The sequence below is a fragment of the Sus scrofa genome, chromosome 5 (genome assembly GCF_054392235.1).
Source record: "Sus scrofa isolate SSC_HxYL_T2T_F1_AM1 chromosome 5, Sscrofa_HxYL_maternal_Yorkshire_Landrace_v2.0, whole genome shotgun sequence".
NCBI lineage: Eukaryota > Metazoa > Chordata > Mammalia > Artiodactyla > Suidae > Sus > Sus scrofa.
In genome coordinates, this window is record NC_139387.1 from 74,203,623 (window position 1) to 74,223,157 (window position 19,535).

At 42.2% G+C, this 19,535-nt stretch overlaps 1 protein-coding gene across 3 annotated transcripts in view; it reads right to left on the reverse strand.

Annotated features, from left to right (window-relative positions):
• The window catches only part of TULP3 (TUB like protein 3), a 36,654-nt gene extending 17,426 nt beyond the window's left edge, over positions 1-19,228 (reverse strand). For 2 of the 3 annotated variants that reach the window (XM_003126566.5, XM_005664076.4), the window contains exons 1-2: positions 19,112-19,228; positions 1,592-1,643 (exon numbers count right to left, since the gene is read on the reverse strand). In XM_003126566.5, coding sequence (XP_003126614.1) covers positions 1,592-1,643; positions 19,112-19,152 — 93 coding nt within the window. In that variant the 5' untranslated portion in view covers positions 19,153-19,228. Of the gene's footprint in view, positions 1-1,591; positions 1,644-10,947; positions 10,998-19,111 lie in introns of all 3 variants that reach the window. The other variant, XM_013997835.3, reaches the window with a different exon arrangement.
• Positions 19,229-19,535: the final 307 nt, after the last annotated feature.

Genomic DNA, 19,535 nt, shown 5'->3' on the forward strand with positions numbered 1-19,535 from the left:
GTGGTGTAGGTCACAGGCACGGCTCAGATGCAGAGTTGCTGTGGCTCTGGTGTAGGCGAGCAGCTACAGCTCTGATTCGACCCCTAGCCTGGGAACTCCCATATGCCGAAGGTTAAGCCCTAAAAATACAAAAAAAGACCAAAAAAAAAAAAAAAAAAAAGAATAGTTGCCAGAGGTCAGTCTGGCTAGAAATAATCAACTTGCCTAGCACACAAAGTGAGATGGTGGGAGGATGAGAATAAAAGTTCTAAACTAGACGTCCTAAAGCATCAATGCAAAGCGCTGATGACTGCTTCTCTAAGGGTACACAGCCACAGTTGGGGAAGCCAACCCAAAGGGGCTATGTTGTACTTCAATCGACTGTCCACCAGATGGCACTAACGCTCTCCATCTCAGGTGGGTCCCTGTCTGAGCACCATCACTGGAAGAATCTGAACATCTTTACATTCTGCAGCCAGTTAAGGAGTTGCATACCCTGAAAATAGCAGTATCTAGTAAGAGTAGTAAAAAATCAAAGCACAATATACTTGATGGGAACAAAAGGTGGTGAGACAACTGGATATCCTCATGCAAAACAGTGGCTCTGGACCCCACCTCACACCATATACAAAGATTAACTCAAACCAGGTCACAGAAAGTGTAAAACTCATAGGAAAAAAACGCAGGAGCAAGTCTTTGTAACCTTAGGTAGGTCATGGTCTCAGGACACCCAAAGTGCAAGTGAAAAAGAAAAAATAAGTAAAACTTTGTGCTGAAAATGACACCATCAAGAAAGTAAAATGGCAACCCACAGTATTAAAGAAAATATTATACAAATAGTATTTCTGATAAGGAACCTAGATTTACACTATATAAAGAATTCTTACAACTCAAAGATGAAAAGATGCTAATCCAATTTAAAAATAGGCAAAGGAAAAAAAATCAAAAAATAAAAATAAGCAAAGGACCTGGATAAACAGAACACACGGCCACTAAAAATGCTTAATGTCATCAGTCCCTAGTGAAATGCAAATCAAGACTAAAAGAGACACCACTTCATACCCACTAAAACGGCTCTAATCAAAGACAGACAATCCCAAGTACTGGCAGGAAAGCAGAGAAACTGGAGGCCTCATACATTGCTGGTGGGAACATAAAATGGTTCAGTGGCTTTGGTAAACAGGCTGGTAGTTCCTTGAAAAGTTAAACACAGTTACCATGTGACCCAGCAATTCCACCATTTTCAGATTTGCCTTTTAAGATAAGAAAAAAATCTTAGAGTTACATGCAGTTACAGTGTAGAGATGTGTTTAAGGCAGGAAGCCCAAATCACTACACAGAAATACAACGTTAACATTCTTCTCCTTCTTATGAAAGATGCCCAGGAACTTCAGTGACTAGAAATCCTTGGCCTGTTTTAATGCTGATGTCCTCAGAGCATTCTGGCCTTGCCACAGCCCAGAGCCCGGGTTCGATGAACGCTAATTCCAGATGCTGCCTCCTGCCAAACAGTAGCACCTTTTCCTGCCCTGCCAAGGCGTCGGAGTCAAGACTGTCAGCAGCATGGTCAGTACAGCTGTCTACTTCTTTCAAAAGAGGAGACTCTGCTCACCTGATTATCCAGTTTCAGCTGCCGAAGCTTCATGGTCTCATCTTCAAAGGCACTGTTTAAAAAAAAAAAAAAAAAACATAAAAAGAAAGCATGTAAAGAGAAAACCTTTTCAAACCAAGTCAATACCATCTTCTCATGTAGCTACTCCATTGGGCCATTTGGGACCAATGGATCCTGCCTTAGGGAAGGCATCACGCTGACGCAGGAGGACCTGACTTCCTTAGGGAGCCAAGGAGACTGAAATATCCCAAGATAAGAGACAGATGTAGAACTCGGGCCCTCACGCATGCAGGCAGGTAATTTTTTCCTCTCCAAAACCATATACTCAGTAGTTACTATATTCCAGACATGGTGCTAAGTAATTAAAATGTACTATTTTATTTATTCCTCAGACAACCCTATGAATTAGGTACTACTATTTTTCCCACTTTGAAGATGAAGAAACAGACCTGGAGAGCCATGCCTAAGATGAAACAGCCAAGACAGACCCTAATCCTAGCTTCTTTCCAGAGCCTAAGTTATACCTAAAAATCAAATATATCAAATATATTTTACTTCTTTTTTGTAGTTCTAGGAGGTTGTACATAGCATCTTACTGTATATAGCCTGCTGATTTCCTATAAGATCTAGCAAGTCATTTAACTTACTCTTCAAGTTTGTCATGAATAAAACATTATGTCAGTTATCATAGGAGACTATAAGTCTAGATGAACAGACAAGATTTAATACCAGACAGACTTGTTGGACTGAAGAAATCAGCAACAAAAAATGCAATCAAATTACTGTCTTCAATTGATAAATCAAAACCCTTTTGAATGTTTTTAAACTCTCTTTAAAGCCTTTTCTTTCTTGCTTGCTTGCTTTTTAGGGCCACACTTGCGGCATATGGAGGTTCCCAGGCTAGGGGTCCAATTGGAGCTGTAGCCAGATCCTTAATCCACTGAGCAAGGCCAGGGATCAAACCTGCAACCTCACAGTTCCTAGTTGGGTTGGTTTCCACTGTGCTACAATGGGAACTCCACCTTTTCTATTTCTGACAATTTCCTAATTTTAGATTTTGTGCCAACTCACTTGGCCCTCTTCACTAAACCGGAATTGTGAGGCTCTCCAGCATGGAAAAAAAAAAAAAAAAATCATTCTATTCCCCCACACAATGCTAAAACCTCTTCAGTAATGCTAAATTCTGAAACACAAGTAAAATCCTCAGACATTTCTCTTAAAGCCTCTAACAGTGAAGCAAACAGGTGTGTCTTCAATGCCTCATCTTGACACCACTTAAAATTCCTTTTATCAAGCCTGGGCAAGATGAACAATTTAAATAAACAGGGTATAATCAAAGAATTCTGACCTGAACAGAAGAGGCACTGAAAAGATGCTATATAATTATCACATTTAGATATTGCCTATACATCAAAAGCTACACTTTCTCTGAGCTCTACTTTTGAATTATATAACTTAGCAGAAATAATAAAGCCATTTTATAGACTTATACTAATCCTAAACTAGGATTTCTAGTCAAACTGGAATATGATCTTGCCAAATTTGCAATTTTTCCTTTAATATTCTCTCTTCTTCATTTCAAATTAAGTTGTTGAAGAGCAACCCTAACCAAGCCTGGTTAGTAAATCTACACGATACAAAAAGTCCTACAGAGTAAAAGAAATGAAATTACTGATATTCCTCCCATTGTTCTCATGGAAGATTTCCTATTTACTTGGTACAAATAGAGAGAAAACTTTAAACATACCCTGGAGGTATGTTTATCATCACTCGAGTGAGTCCCTTGACAACGCCCATGGAACACCATTCTCTTGAACTACTTGCCAGTTACTGACCAGCCAGAGACTAAACTGAAGGTCCCTGCGAGACTTCATTGCAGACCAGAGCACACCTGGCCCACGCCCTACCCACCCAACTTTGTCCATGGGCATCAAGTTCTCCTAATCCCTTTATTCACCTAACAAATATGTGGTAAATCTGGAGTTGCTGGTGTGGCGCAGTGGAAATGAATCCAGCTAGGAACCATGAGCTTGCGGGTTCGATTCCTGGCCTCGCTCAGTGGGTTATAGACCTGTTGCTGTGAGCTGCAGTGTAGGTCGCAGACTCAGTTTGGATCCTGCACTGCTGTGCCTATGGTGTAGGCCAGCAGCTGTAGCTCCGATTTGATCCCTAGCCTGGGAACCTCCATTTGCCACAGGTGTGGCCCTAAAAGGTTGAAAAATATACATATATGTGGTGAATCTGCTAACAAGACGCCCCTACTTACTCATTCCTATACTCGATATACTTATAAGAATCACTAAATGAGGAGTTCCTGCTTAGGCTATGTCTTGGGAGTGCTGAGACACAGGTTCGATCCCTGGTCCAGCACAAAGGGTTAAGGATCTGGTGCTGCCACAGATGTGGCTTAGGTCATGACTGCAGCTTGGATCTGATCCCTGGCCTGGGAACTCCATATGACAAGGGCAGCCAAAAATGGAAAAAAAAAAAAAAAAACACACAAGTAGCTATCAATGGTAAAATGGATGTTAAATTTGGTATAGTAATAAAATGGAATTTCCTGACATATTAAAAAACTTTTATTTGGGGGAGTTCCCGTCGTGGCGCAGTGGTTAACGAATCCGACTAGGAACCATGAGGTTGTAGGTTCGATCCCTGCCCTTGCTCAGTGGGTTAACGATCTGGCGTTGCCGTGAGCTGTGGTGTAGGTTGCAGACGCGGCTCGGATCCCGCGTTGCTGTGGCTCTGGCATAGGCTGGTGGCTATGGCTCTGATTGGACCCCTAGCCTGGGAACCTCCATATACCGCAGGAGCGGCCCAAGAAAGAACAAAAAGACAAAAGACAAAAAAAAAAAAAAAACTTCATTTGGGTTGCAGGGAAATTAACCCTTTTCAAACATCAGCTACAACTCCATATATTCCAGGGAAACGTTCATACACACCACTGGTTTAACATATGAACTGAATAAATTAAAACTTCAACTTAAAAAATGGTCCATTCAGTCAGCTTCCTGATTTTTGATTTTTAATTTTTTACTGAAGTACAGTTGATTTACAATGATGTAATAATTTCTGCGGTACAACAGTGATTCAGTTATACATATATCCATTCTTTTTCAGATTCTTTTCTCATGTAGAGTTCCCTGTGCTATACAGCAGGTGCTTGTTAATTATTTATTTTATATATACTAGGTGTTTATTATAGTAGGAGTACGTTAATCACAAACTCTTAATTTATAAAAAATGGAATTTTTACATGAATGAAAATGAATGAATTTCACTTAACACAAATCCATGAGTTGACGGTAAAACATAAACAAAAGAGGGAACACACAAAACAATACTTGTACTATGCTTCCTTTTATTTATTTATTTATTTATTTATTTATTTATTGCTTTTTAGGGCTGTACCAGTGGCATATGGAAGTTCCCAGGCTAGGGGTCGAATCCAAGCTGTAGCTGCCAGCCTACACCACAGCCACAGCAATGCCGGATCGGAACCACACTAAGGACCTACACCACAGCCCACGACAAGGCCAGACCCTTAACCCACTGAGCAAGGCTAGGGATTGAACCTGCGTCCTCATGGATACTAGTCAGATTCATTTCCGATGCACCACAACGGGAACTCCTACGCTTCCTTTTATACAAAGTTCAAAAACATAAGAAAATTAGATTGCATACAGAATACAGACATAAGGCAAAATGATAATGAAGAGAAAGGAAATAACAATTTCAGAAGTCAGAGCAGACCCATACATCTAAGGCCAACTGATTTCTCCCAAGGGTATCAAGATCATTCAATGCAGAAAGTAGTCTCTTCCACAAGTGGTGCTGGGCAAGACATCCATATGCAAAAGAATGAAGATGGGCCTCCTTCTCACACCTGATGCTAAACGCAACTCAGAATGGATTAAAGACCAAAACGTAAGTGCTACAACTATAAAACTCTTAGAAGAAAAATTAGGAGTAAATCTTCATGGTACTGAATTTGGAAACTGATTCTTAGATGACACCAAGAGCTTGCAACACAAAAGACAGATAAATTGGACTTCATCAAAATTAAACTCGTGGGAGTTCCCGTTGTGTGCAGTGGAGACAAATCTGACTAATATGCATGAGGACAGAAGTTCAATCCCTGGCCTTGCTCAGAAGGTTAAGGATCCAGCTTTGCCAGCTTTGACCCCTAGCCTAGGAACCTCCATATGCCGAGGGTGCACACCTAAAAAAAAAACAAAAAACCCAACACAAAAAAAAAAATCCAATCAATAAAGATAATGGAATGATGGAAATAGAATCTCACCACTAGGAAATACCACAGTAACAACCACTGCAGGCAAGAACCATCAATGGACTCTACCACTGGCAGGTAAGAGCCTGATGAGAAAGAGTGTATTTGCATTGTCTCAAAGTATCTGCCCACAAGATAATTACTGATAAACAATGGAGAAAAGGTAACTTCGCAGTGGAGAAACTTGGGAGATGCCCCCTTAACTAAGTGATTAAGGTCAGCATCACCTGTAATAAGACACAACTTCATGTTCCTCCTGATAGGATGCACTGAGAAGGGCACAGCATCATGCCTGTGGGATTCTTGCCAAAAATGCATAAAGAGGAAAGAGCAGACAAACCCACAGTCAGGAGCAGTATACTCTTCAAAAGTACCAAAGTCAAGGGGAGTTCCCTGGTGGTCTAGTGGTTAGGATTGGGCCCTCTCACCACTGCTACTCTGGTGAGGGTTCGAGCCCTGGACCTAGAACTTCCACATGTGGCAAAAAAAAAAAAAAAAAAAAAAAAACAAAACCACCAAAAAACCAAAACACCAAAACCAAGGTCAGGAAAGTCAAAAACAGATTAAGAAACTGCAGGTTGACTATGGAAAAAGCATGGAGGTATCCCAGAAAACTAAATATAGACCTACCATACTACCCAGCAATACTACTCCTGGGCATATTTCCAGACAAAGCTTTCAATGAAAAAGATACATGCACTCCTATGTTCACTGCAGCACTATTCACAATAGCCAAGACATGGAAACAATCTAAATGTCCACCAACAGATGAATGAATTAAGAAGATGTGGTACGTATACACAATGGAATATTACTCAGCCATAAAAAAGAACAAAATAATGCCATTGCATCAACATGGATGGAACTACAGACTCTCCTAAGTGAAGTAAGTCAGAAAGAGAAAGACAAATACCTTATGATACCACTTATATCTGGAATCTAATATATGACACAAATGAACCTACCTATGGAAAAGAAACAAGCTCATGGACTTGGAGAACAGACTTGTGGTTGCCAAGGGGGAGAGGGAGGGAGTGGGATGGACTGGGATTTTGGGGTTAGTAGATGCAAACCACTGCATTTGGAGTGAATAAGCAATGAGATCTGCTATATAGCACAGGGAACTATATCTAGTCACTTATGATGGAACATGATGGAAAATAATGTAAGAAAAAGAATGTATATAAATGTGTAACTTGGTCACTTTGCTATACAGTAGAAATTGACAGAGCATTGTAAATCAACTATAACAGAAAAAATAAAAATCTTAAAAAAAAAAGAAAAAGAAACTGTAGGTGGGAGAGGACTAAAGAGACCTTAAAACCACATACATTATAGGATCCTGTTTTGGATCCTAGACAAAAGGGACATTAGTGGGGAAATGGGCAAAATTCAAACCAGGCCTGTGGAGTAGTAAATAGTACCAAACCAGTATTAATTGGCTGGTTTTGGCAACTGTAGTATGGTTATATAAGATATTAACATTAAAGAAAGCTTGGAGTTCCTGTCACAGCTCAGCAGAAATCAATCTGACTAGCATCCACAAGGACACAGGTTTGAGCCCTGGCCTTGCTCAGTGGGTTAAGGATCAGGTGTTGCCCTGAGCTCTGGTGTAGGTCACAGACTCAGCTCAGATCCCATGTTGCTATGGCTGTGGCACAGGCCAGCAGCTACTGCCCCAAAGTGACCCCTAGCTTGGGAACTTCCATATGCTAAATGCAGCCCCTAAGAAGACAAAAAAAAAAAAAAAAAAACACACCTTAGGGAAAACTTGGTGAAGGACACACAGAAATTCTTAAATTTTTACAACTTTTCTATAAGTCTAATTAAAGAGATTTTTAAGTGAGATACTAAAAATAATGTTAATAAGCAATAAATCTAGGTGAAGGGCATAGGTTAATGACTGTACTTTTCTTGCAACTTTCTGGCATATATAAATTTTTTCAAAATAAGAAATTAGAGAAAAAAGAAAATAGACATTTTGCTAACTGTTTATTTCATAGTCATAGACAGTACACTTAAAAATCCACAAGCCCTTTATTCTAGCAACGAAATTACACACACACTATATCTAAGGAATGGAGATGATACGAAACATTAAAGAAATTTGCCCAAGATCAAATATCTGAGAAATTTTGAGCCCACTTTATTTTTTTTTTTGTCTTTTTAGGGCTGCACCCACAACGTATGTAAGTTCCCAGAATAGGGGTCGAATCAGAGCTGCAACTGCCAGCCACAGCCACAGCCACACCAAATTCAAGCCGCATCTGTGACCTATACCACAGCTCACAGCAATGCCTGATCCTTCAACCCACTGAGCAAGACCAGGAATCAAACCCACGTCCTCATGGATACTAGTCAGATTCACTACCACTGAGCCATGATGGGAATTGGCATTGTTGTGGCTGTGGTGTCTGGCTGCTACAGCTGAGATTCAACCCCTAGTCTGGGAACCTTCATATGCTGCAGTTGAGGCCCTAAAAAGAAAAAAAAAAATTCATTCAAACTAAAATGAATAAATTGCCTCCTGAGCCCCCTTTAAAACATTACTCATTTGATTATCATTTAGAGCTGTGCCTAACAGACCATGCTGCCAAGTAATTTGAAGGATTTAGTAATATTATCAATGACCTGCTAGATTCCCTAATTATTCTACACTTTTAACATTTCTGTCAAGTTCTCTCAGCTTGCAAAAAAAGAATAAATTTTTCTAGCTGCTGCCAATAACACAAAATTCTTGCTGCTACACAGTCGGGGAGTGCCTGCTGCTGCCTCCTACATGTGCCAGAAAATAAGGATGCTGTAATCAGCACTGAGCTGCAATTTGGACGGCGAAGCAGGAGGCTAAACAGGCTGCTTCTGTGATTGGAGGGAGTAAAAGCCAACCGCACCAGGAACACAGCAGGATGAGACTTGTAAAAATGACGGCTGTGAGCTTTCCTAAAAGTAATCTGAGTAACACTTCCTTTACGACTAATATTGCTTCACAAATGACAAATGATACTTTTCAGTCTCAGAGATGAGATATAGTTAAGAAACGAAGAAGAAAAGCCTTACCCTACTTTATTAAATGAACACAATAATGACAATGTGGATTGATGAAGAGGGCAACTCAGGAGGCAATTTATTCATTTTAGTTAGAGTTTATAATTGTAAATCTTTAGGAATTTGCTGCATGAAGTTAAAATAAATGTAATTTATAAAAATTTGGTTCAGCCCAACCTATCAGATATAAATATACTATGTGCAACAAAGAATTATTGGAAAGATGCTATTATAGGAAGGACAAAGGAAAAGAGGTTTACTTCAAAACAACAACCATAAAAATAACGTCATCTTTTATTCTTCAATCTAGTCAGTTATTTGTGCTTAAGTGAGATTTAGTTTTAGGGAGAAAAACTGTAGGTCTGATTATGACTTTTCCTTAAATTCACATACTAAAAAAACAAAATCAATAAAAACCAACAAGCTGGACTTCAAAATAAAAAGCTTTTCTTCTGCAAAAGATATTTTACAAAAATTAAAAGGCAAACCGCAGACTGGGAGAAAATCTTTTCAAATACATATCCCAACAGACATATTTAAAATCCAAAGAACTCTTTCTTACCTGTTACTAAGAAGACAACTCAATTTAAAACTGGACAAAGGGGGAGTTCCTGTCATGGCTCAAGAGAAACGAATCTGACTAGCATCCATGAGAACATAAGTTTCACCCCTGGCCTCGCTCAATGGATTAAGGATCTGGCATTGCCGAGAGCTGTGGTGTAGGTCACAGAGGCAGCTCAGATCTGGCATTGTTGTGGCTGTGGTGTAGTCTGGCTGCTACAGCTGAGATTCAATCCCTAGTCTGGGAAACTTCATATGCTGCAGTTGAGGCCCTAAAAAGAAAAAATTTTTGGACAAAGGATGTCAACATTCATTCCACAAAAGAAGACATACAGGGGAGTTCTTGTTGTGGTTCAGCAGTTAAAGAACCCAACTAGCATCCATGAGGACCCGGGTTCGATCCCTGGCTTCGATCTGTGGGTTAAGGATCTGGCATTGCTGTGACCTGTGGTGTAGGTTGCAGACTCGGCTCAGATCCCATGTGGCTGTGGCTGTGGCTGTGGCTGTGGTGTAGTCCGGCGGCTACAGCTCTCATTGGACCCCTAGCCTAGGAACCTCCATGTGCCGCAAATGCGGCCCTAAAAAAGACCAAAAAAAAAAAAAAAAAAGACCCCAACATACAAGTAGCCCATTAGTACGTGGAGAGACGTACAACGTGCTGTCATTAGGAAACAGGCACACAACCACATAGGTATTAGTGCACACCCACCAGAAAGAAGAACACTGAAGACAAGCCAGACCAGGCACTGATGAGGAGGTGGGGCTGCTCTCACTGCTGGTCAACTGGCAGCTGTAAGATGCACACCACCTTGGAAAACAATCTCTTTAAAATTTCAAGCATACACCTACCATTTGACCCAACCACTCTACTCCTACACACTCACTTTAGAAATGAAAGCATATGTCCACATCAAAAAAAAAAAACCTATAGGGAGTTCCCGTCCTGGCTCAGTGGTTAACAAATCCGACTAGGAACCATGAGGTTGTGGGTTCGATCCCTGGCCTTGCTCAGCGGGTTAAAGGATCCGGCATTGCCGTGAGCTGTGGCGTAGGTCACAGACGCAGCTCAGATCCCGCGTTGCTGTGGCTCTAGTGAAGTCTGGCAGCTACAGCTCCGATTCAACCCCTGGCCTGGGAACCTCCATGTGCCGTGGGAGCAGCCCAAGAAACGGCAAAAAGACAAAAAAAAAAAAAAAAAAAAAAAAAAAAGCTATAGATGAATGTTCATAGCAGCTTTATTTGTAATAGGCAAAAACTGAAAACAACCCAAATGTCCACCAGCAGGCGAATGGAGAAACAAATGTTATGTGGTATTTTACTGCCCAGCAACAAAAGGACAAAACTACTGATACACACAACGAAACTGAAGAGTGGCAATGTCAACCTGCCACGTAGGTACAAAAAAGAGAACACACTGCAGCACTACATTTGTATAAAATTCTAGAAGATACAAACTCACCAGTCGTGACAAGGAACCGCTCAGTAGGTGTCTGAGGGTGAGGAGAAGATCTGGATTAGAGAAGGAACAAGGGAGAAGGTATGTTCTTTATCTTGACCACAGTGAGTTTCAAACGTGTACACACACGTCACCAGTGCGTACAGTTTAAATGCAGTCTGATGTATGTCAATTGTACCTCAATATAGCTATTTTTAAAACCCGAGTACAGGGAGTTCCTGCTCATCGATAACAAACCTGACAAGTATCCATGAGGACACGGGTTCGATCCCTGGCCTTGCTCAGTGGGTTAAAGGATCCAGCGTTGCCATGAGCTGTGGTATAGGTCGCAGACATGCTCAGATCTAGCATTGCTATGGCTGTGGTGTAGGCCAGCAGCGAGAGTTGCGACTCGACCCCCAGCCTGGGAACCTCCACATGCTGCAGGTGAAGCCATAAAAAGACAAAAGACAAAAGAAAAAGAAAAAGAAAGAAACTTTTTTTCCAAACCAGACATTTTTGAGAGTAACAGGTTATTAGGAATTATATACTCATGATGATAAACATAATCAGTAATTACAAGAGTGGTCATAAATCAGAGCAACAAGGATGGCGGAACAGGGAAGCTTCCCACACCCACATTTTACTTCTGTGATTTCCCAGAACCAACCCTGAATCGGTACTGCCTTCCAATTTCTGCACATATAAATAGACTTTAAATTCTGATTTTGTACCTAATAATCTATTACTGGCACACTGATGTTAATGTGGGTTTGTGCAGGCAATATTTCCACCAAGGTGCCTCTAACAGCCAAAGAGAGTGATTTCATAGGAAGGGGGGGGGGCACAGCCCAAAGAGACCATCCACAGAATATTTCAGAACCTCAAGTTTTATCCTGAAAATTAATTTTGCAGTCTACATAATATTGTAACTGGCTCTATTTTAACAAAAACTGCACTGCTCTCTTGTAATAATATTCACAATATGAATAAAAACAACCTTCCAGGAAGACATATTTAACTTGTGACTTTGCACAGGGATCTTCAAACTGCAGTCTATAGCCCAAATGTGACCCACTATTTCTCTACTACTGATGAGCTAAGAATCATTTTTCACTTTCAGAAGGTTAAAAAAATCAGAATACTATTTAGTGATATGCAAAAGTTGTATCAAATTCAATTTCAATGTCTATAAATAAAGTCTTCTTGAAACAGCCACGTTCTCATTTACTGCTCATTCCTGTATGTATCACCTGTGGCTGCGTTAGCCCAAGAACAGCAAAGATGAGTAGCTGGCATAGAGACCACATAACCCACAAAGGAGAAAATATTTAGCATGTGGTTCTTTACAGAAGTGATCTGCTGACCCTTGGCACGGACCAAAAGAAAGAGTCAAAATCCCCATTTAGGAGTTCCCATCATGGCTCAGTGGAAACAAATCTGACTAGCATCCATGAGGACACAGATATGATCCCTGGCCTCACTCAGTGGGTTAAGGATCCAGTGTTGCTGTGGCTGTGATATGGGCTGGTGGCTATAGCTCCAACTCCCCCTCTTACCTGGGAACCTCCATATGCTGTGGGTGCGGCCCTAAAGACAAAAAAAAAATCCCCATTTAGAGAAGCATGGGCGTGTGGTTGGAGCGGTTTCTAACATAACTTAACCTCATCTATAAAACGAGGATAATGACACTTAATCCATAAATTGATCATTAAATCTTATCATTACCATGAGGATTATATGTGACTTAGCTCATAGTAAGCACTTAATAAATGCAACAATTGCTACCTACATCACAACTTTCTTTCTTTCTTTTTTTTTTTTTTTTTTTGCCTTTTCTAGGGCCATACCCTCAGCATATGGAGGTTCCCAGGCTAGGGGTCAAATCGGAGCTGTAGCTGCCAGCCTACGCCAGGGCCACAGCAACATAGGATCCGAGCCTTGTCTGCAACCTACACCACAGCTCATGGCAACGCCGGATCCTTAATCCACTGAGTGAGGCCAGGGATTGAACCACAATCTCATGGTTCCTAGTCAGATTCGTTAACCACTGAGCCACGACGGGAACTCCCATACATCACAACTTTTTTAATACTACAAATATATGACTTTGATCTTGTCTTCATTGAGAAGACTTTAATAATTCCATCATGATATTATCACATTTTTAATACTCCTTCATAGCCTTTCTAATGTTAGAAACTTAAACGAATTCTCTTTGTATTAAATCTTCAAAATTTTGAATTTTTACTGATAAGGAAACATTAACACATTGTCACATTGCCGGGTGGAATACAGTTCCATTTAGTAAATAACTACCGTGTGCCAGAAACTACATTAAACACTTTACACAACATCTCATCTAATCCTCACAATAAACCTACAATCCCTTTTCACAGAGGTATCAAACTCAGAGATGAAACTATGTGTTCAGGGTCTGACAGCTATCAGCGAAAGAGCTAGAATTCAATCACAAGTCTCACTTCTACCTATCTCAGCACAACTGTACCTCTGAGCACAAATACTCAAATGGTAGCAAAGCCTGGAATTTCATTATTACAATATTTCATTAAGTTTGCCAAGAATCTTTCCAGTCAAAATGCCAGTTCATTGATAGTTTTAGGTAGCAGAATTTCCAAGCCAGCGAACGGATTTTGAGGAAGCCCTTGGGAGCAGTTGATCACAGTATAAATAGTATTGCAAAAGGGTCATTGGATTTCATTGTGTCTGAATTGATTACGGTGTCAGGTGGTTGGGTCAATAGCTATTAATAAAGTAATCTTCTCTAAGTCAACTGACAAAGAGAGTCACCTCATCCAAATCCCAAATGTCAATATTGGAAGGCCGTATTTTCACATGCACTGAGACCCAAGAGCGCATCTGGCTGGAACAAAACATTGCTTCTGGGAAAAGGCACATAAAGTCCAAATTAGAAATGCCAGAAAAGACTCCTTAGAAATCTACCCTTCTGCATTGTTAACATTCTAGGCTCAGCTGTCTTCTACTTGAATGACTGCCACATTCTGGAACTAACTTAATTGAAGCTAGGGAATGAATATCCACTTCCCAAGAGGCCCATTTAGTAGAGATAATCAGAGAGAAGGGAGAATTGTTTGGGGAGAGAGAGACATTGAGAAAGGAAACTCTGCAACTGATTGGATGATTCATTTGACCCCAGAGGATACAGCAAGGAAACTGCTTTAGATGGAGCCCTGCCCATGCTGCATGTCCCACACAGCAAAAGCAAGCAGCACTCTCCTAAGCACGCCAAACAGAAAGGTTATTTAAAATGTAAGACTCACAGAGTTCCCTGGTGGCTTAGCAGGTTAAGGACCTGGCACTGTCACTGCTGTGGCTCAGGTTCGATCCCTGGCCCAGGACATCCACCTGCCAAGGGCACAGCCAAAAAAAAAAGTATGACTTAATCCAGAAATTAAAGAATCTGTTTATTCTTGAGATTAAAAAGGGCATTACTTAGAATCTAAGTCCATGCCACCTTTTGCTGGATTCTCCTTTCCTTAGGGGTTAGTTTCTCTCCAGGAATGCTACTTATTTCCCTTCTCTCTTGTGTAAAGCTGAAAGAGTATTCTTGGAGTTCCCATGTGGCTCAGCGGGTTAAGTACCCTGCATTGTCACTGCAGTGGCTCAGGTCATTGCTGTGGTGTGGGTTCAATCCCAGGCCTGGGAACTTCCACATTCTGCAGATGCGACCAAAAAAAAAAAACGAAAGAACAAAAAGAAAATACATTCTTTTGCCCAACAACACCAAATAAACATTTCCGCTCCCCTTCCTCTGTACTGATAAAATCAGTACGCATTTGTTACTTTGCCAAAATGTCTGATTTCTTCAGCAGCTTGCCCTAAACATATTTAGAATGTAATCCTATCAGGTGTTACCACTTATGTGCACAAACGGCACTCAGAATATCTACAAGAGATACACTGATAATAAGTGAGAAGAAGAAGAGAGGGGACCAGAAGTCAAAGGCCTGGTTTTACTTCTGATGACATCATCTACTTGTCATGTAAGCTTGACTGGATCACACACTTTCTAATCCTTAACTTCCCCACCTACAGAAGGAAGATAATGACTCTGGCCCCGCTTTCTTAATAGCAGGAGATGACCTGTGTGAAAGCTCTGTGAATGCTGTAAAGGATGCACAAATGTAAGCCATTATTACTGATCATTTTATCCTGACAGATGTTCCCCTTTTTAAAAACACAGCATACCAACTTCACTCAATCAAAACATCTCTACTTTGCCTCTGGCTTATGTGACATATCAAGTTGCCATAACAAAATTCTGCTATTTTTTTTAACAGGAAAACAAGTCACTCCTCTATTAAACTTGCTTCATTCTAAAACCTAAAAACAGGATTTTCTATTGTGGTGCAGTGGAAACGAATTTGACTAGGAAGCATGAGGTTGCAGGTTTAATCCCTGGCCTCGCTCAGTGGGTTAAGAACCAGCATTGCCATGAGCTGTGGTGTAGGTCACAGACGTGGCTTGGATCCTGTGTGGCTATGGCTGTGGCTGTAGCCGGCAGCTACAACTCTGATTCGACCCCTAGCCTAGGAACTTCCATATGCTGCGGGTGCGGCCGGAAAAGCAATAACTAAATAAATAAAACCTAAAAAACAAAGGCAAAGTATATAAATTTATTGAAGTTTCTTCCAGCAAAGCTAAAAAGCTTTTTCCTTTTCAGGAAGCTTGTCTGAAAAATAATTCTCATTTTCTTCTTCCCTTTTTTTTTTTTTTTTTTTTTGCTTTTTAGGGCCACAACCTCGGCATATGGAGGTTCCCAGGCTAGAGGTTGAATTGGAGCTGTAGCAACACGGGATCCAAGCCTTGTCTGCGACTTACAACACAGTTGGCAGCAATGCCAAATCCTTAACCCTCTGAGCAGGTCCAGGGATTGAACCGTCCTCATGGATACTAGTCAGGTTCGTTAACCACTGAGCCACAACGGCAACTCCAAATCAACTATATTTTAATAAAAAATGTTTTAAAAACTTAATTTCTATACATTAGTTATTGTAGAAAAAAAATTAAAACTTGAAGCCACTGTGGTTTATATTCTAAAAATGTATCTTGTCCACGATGAAAGTAGTTATCAGAATTTAGACTATCTTATTCCACCCTAAAACTCAAAGTCATCACATTTTAAGAGTGGGAAAGGAAAATTAAGAGATTATTTAATATTACAAAATATCTTTGGACGACAACTCCCCCACGAAATCGACCAACGAATGAAGTGACACGGAAACAAGAAAAGACATACTCTTCTCTTTTGAAATTGGAGCCATATGCAATTTAAAAAGGTTATTTTATTCACTTCAGTATAAATCACTGATGGAATCCTAAAAAGCCCTAATACTTCCCAGGAGAAAACTGAAGCCAAAGAAGTAGCCGAGCGGCTCTGCATCGCACTGCTGGACAGTGACAAAGCTGAGACTGGAGCTGGGGAACCCACAGAAGCTTCCAGCATTTTCCCCTCAGCACAGTGCCACGTGGTAAGACAGCAAAGGCTAAAGTATTACTAAATTTCCGTTCAGAACTGTTGTGTTCCAGAGGTCCTGCTGGCTCACTCTATGATGTGACGATCACCATTAGTGTTGTCACAGAAGATCTAAGGCAAGGGGTCAGAGACAGCCATCCTCATTGTCAAGATTCCTAACAAGTACTGAGTGAGCGAATAAAGACAGCACATCCATCAGAATGTCTCTTCTCAGGCTTCAGGAGACTCAAACTTTAACCAGGCCAAGAAAGTTCTGCAGTCCTTACCAACAGTAAGAATGTCTGATGAGGCAGCACAGATTCAGTAGTGCAAGGACCTTATTCCTAGTGAACTGACTCAGAGTAAATAAAGAAATCAGACTACAGGAAATTTTAGTTGAAAGACACCTTAACAAATCCACTGGGGAATTACTTGTGAACAGGGAATAATCAAGGCCCCTTCTAGTCCTCCAATCTTCAGACAAGGAGAAGCAAGGCAGCTTCAACTCCTCCTCTGAGTAATTCAAGCACACTTTTCCTCCTGGCAAGAAGAAATGTTAACATTTTCTTTCCGTGGGCACAAACGCAGGGAAAACAGCAGTTTCTGTGGGAAACCCTAAGAGAAGCCAGAAACGAAAACTATTCCCAAAAATGTCTGAGTCTGCTTGGAAAGGAAATTTATTATGGGGATTATTCTTTCCTTCCGGGGTCTCTATATAGTTTTCTTTGTATTTGAAGAAATACATGAATGTTAGACATCACAAGGCTTTTACTACAGCTTTTGATATGTGACAAACATACTGTAGTCTTGCATTAGTTAATCTAAGTATTTTTAAGCATTGGGTAAATCTGTTTGCCCACAATTAGTTCATCTGATGAAACATTTGAAAAAGAACAGGACGGAGTTCCCGTCGTGGCGCATTGGTTAACGAATCCGACTGGGAGCCATGAGGTTGCGGGTTCGATCCCTGGCCTCGCTCAGTGGGTTAAGGATCCGGCGTTGGCGTGAGCTGTGGTGTAGGTTGCAGACGCGGCTGGGATCCCGCGTTGCTGTGGCTCTGGTGTAGGCTGGTGGCTACAGCTCCGATTAGACCCCTAGCCTGGGAATCTCCATATGCCGTGGGTGCGGCCCTAGAAAAGGCAAAAAGACAAAAAGACAAAAAAAAAAAGAAAGAAAAAGAACAGGAGAGACATTGTACAACTATAAATGTAATAAATTCATTGGGTAATTAAGAAAAAAAAAAGAACAGGAGAGAGAATAACAAGCATGGTCAACACATAACCTCCAGCTATCACTACTGTTTGTATTTCTAAAGAAAAATCATGGTATTCAGCTAAACCACAGATTAGGACTTTCTTAGCCAACTGTGGGTCACAAGGTCACGTTACACAGAGACTCAGCACATCTTCAATCCTCTACCAGGAACAAAAGGCCAGACAGGCTCAAGTTGCAGCACTAGCCAACCACTGTCATCTCCAGGGCAATCTACAATTTAAATGCCCACTTCCGCCAAGGGCCAGAGAGTTGCCAGTACATTTCATCTCCAATTTCCACTAAATATTTCAGATACAGGAAAAAATGTTTGGAGTTTGCTTGTTAATGATTTTTCTACCGTGTTGACAATACATCTGCCTCTTGGGAAAACTCATCAAAGAAGAAACAAAAAGTCACAGGAAACTTGAAAGTCTGATGTTATCCTTCACACTGAAAGGTATTAATACCAAAAACTCTATTAATGTGTTACATTAAAAACATCATCAACACACAACCTGATGCCAAAAAAAACAAGAGACATTCATCCCACTCCCTCTCGGCAACAAGTGAGTTAACCAGTGACATGCGGTAACTCACACATTCTCCTCTGAGGTCAATTTTAAAATTAAAGAGCTGGTTTGGGAAGAAAAAGAACAAACTTTATAATTATCCCCTGAAACTTCCGGACCAATAAATTAAAAACCATTTTGCCTCCTGGGGGCAATTTCAAAGTCAATTCCATTTTTCTTTCCAAAAATCATGAGTCATATCAAACATATGGTAGCCGTGGAATTTGCAGCCTTAAATTCATTCTCTAAGATTTACTGAAGGCCCACAACTGAGTGAGCACCGTCTAAATTCAACGACGGCACTCAATTCTAACTTGATTTCCCCCAGCACTTCCAGATTTAGAGATTCTTCTTCTCCCAACCTGATAAAAAACCAGCAAACAGAGGAGCTCTCACCTAAGTAAAACCCGATAAAAGAGAAAGATGAGTGTCGTCCACCCACTGCCTCCAGGGCAGCAAGCTTTCGAGCGGTTCACCGCTGGTGACACGACTTCGGGCTGCCCCGGGCAGACGGCGGGCGCGGTCTGCGCGGGGCACAGGACCAGGACCAGGCCCAGGCGGAGCCGCGCTTTCACCCCCGCCGAACCTGACGGCCCGGCCCGCGCTGACCGCTCGGAGTTGGGCCCGGCGGAGGGGCGTCGCCGCCACCGCAGCGCGCTCCGCTGGACCCTGGAACCATCCCGCACCCCGGGCCCGGGCGGAGCAACCCTGACTGACACGTTCTGACGAAGCCGGACCGACCCCGCTGGTCCCCGCGCTGCTGGACACGAGCCCTCCCCACGCCCCCGGCCCAGCTTCCCGAACTCCGACTCCCAGCCCGGACCCCATCAGCCCCCTTCGGCTTCTGCCCGTCGCCACCGCTGCCGACCTGTCCCCACGGGGTCCGGGGCGGCGGCACGACGCCTCCATCCCGCCGCCGGGAGAGCTGCGACCGGGTCCACACCCGCGACGCGGCCGCAGCGGGGGCCACCCGGGTCCAGGGACCCCGCCCCGCAACCGCACACAGCACTGTCGCCGCCGCCCATTGGCCACCACGCGCCCACCGCTCCCCTCCCATTGGTCCGAGAGCCCGCCACTCCCCACGGAGGGTTGCTAGGGGCGGCCGCGCCGCGGGAGGGTTGCTATGGGCGGGTTGCTACGCGCCACTCTGTCGGAGGAGCCGCCCATCCCCCCACTAATCGCGGCGCGCCCAGGCAGCCAGCACCCCGAGACCACCCAGAGCGCTTCCTGAGGGCAGCCTTTTCCAGATCCCGAGGCCTTCTCGGAATCACGCTTGCCCTCCCCACCCCCCG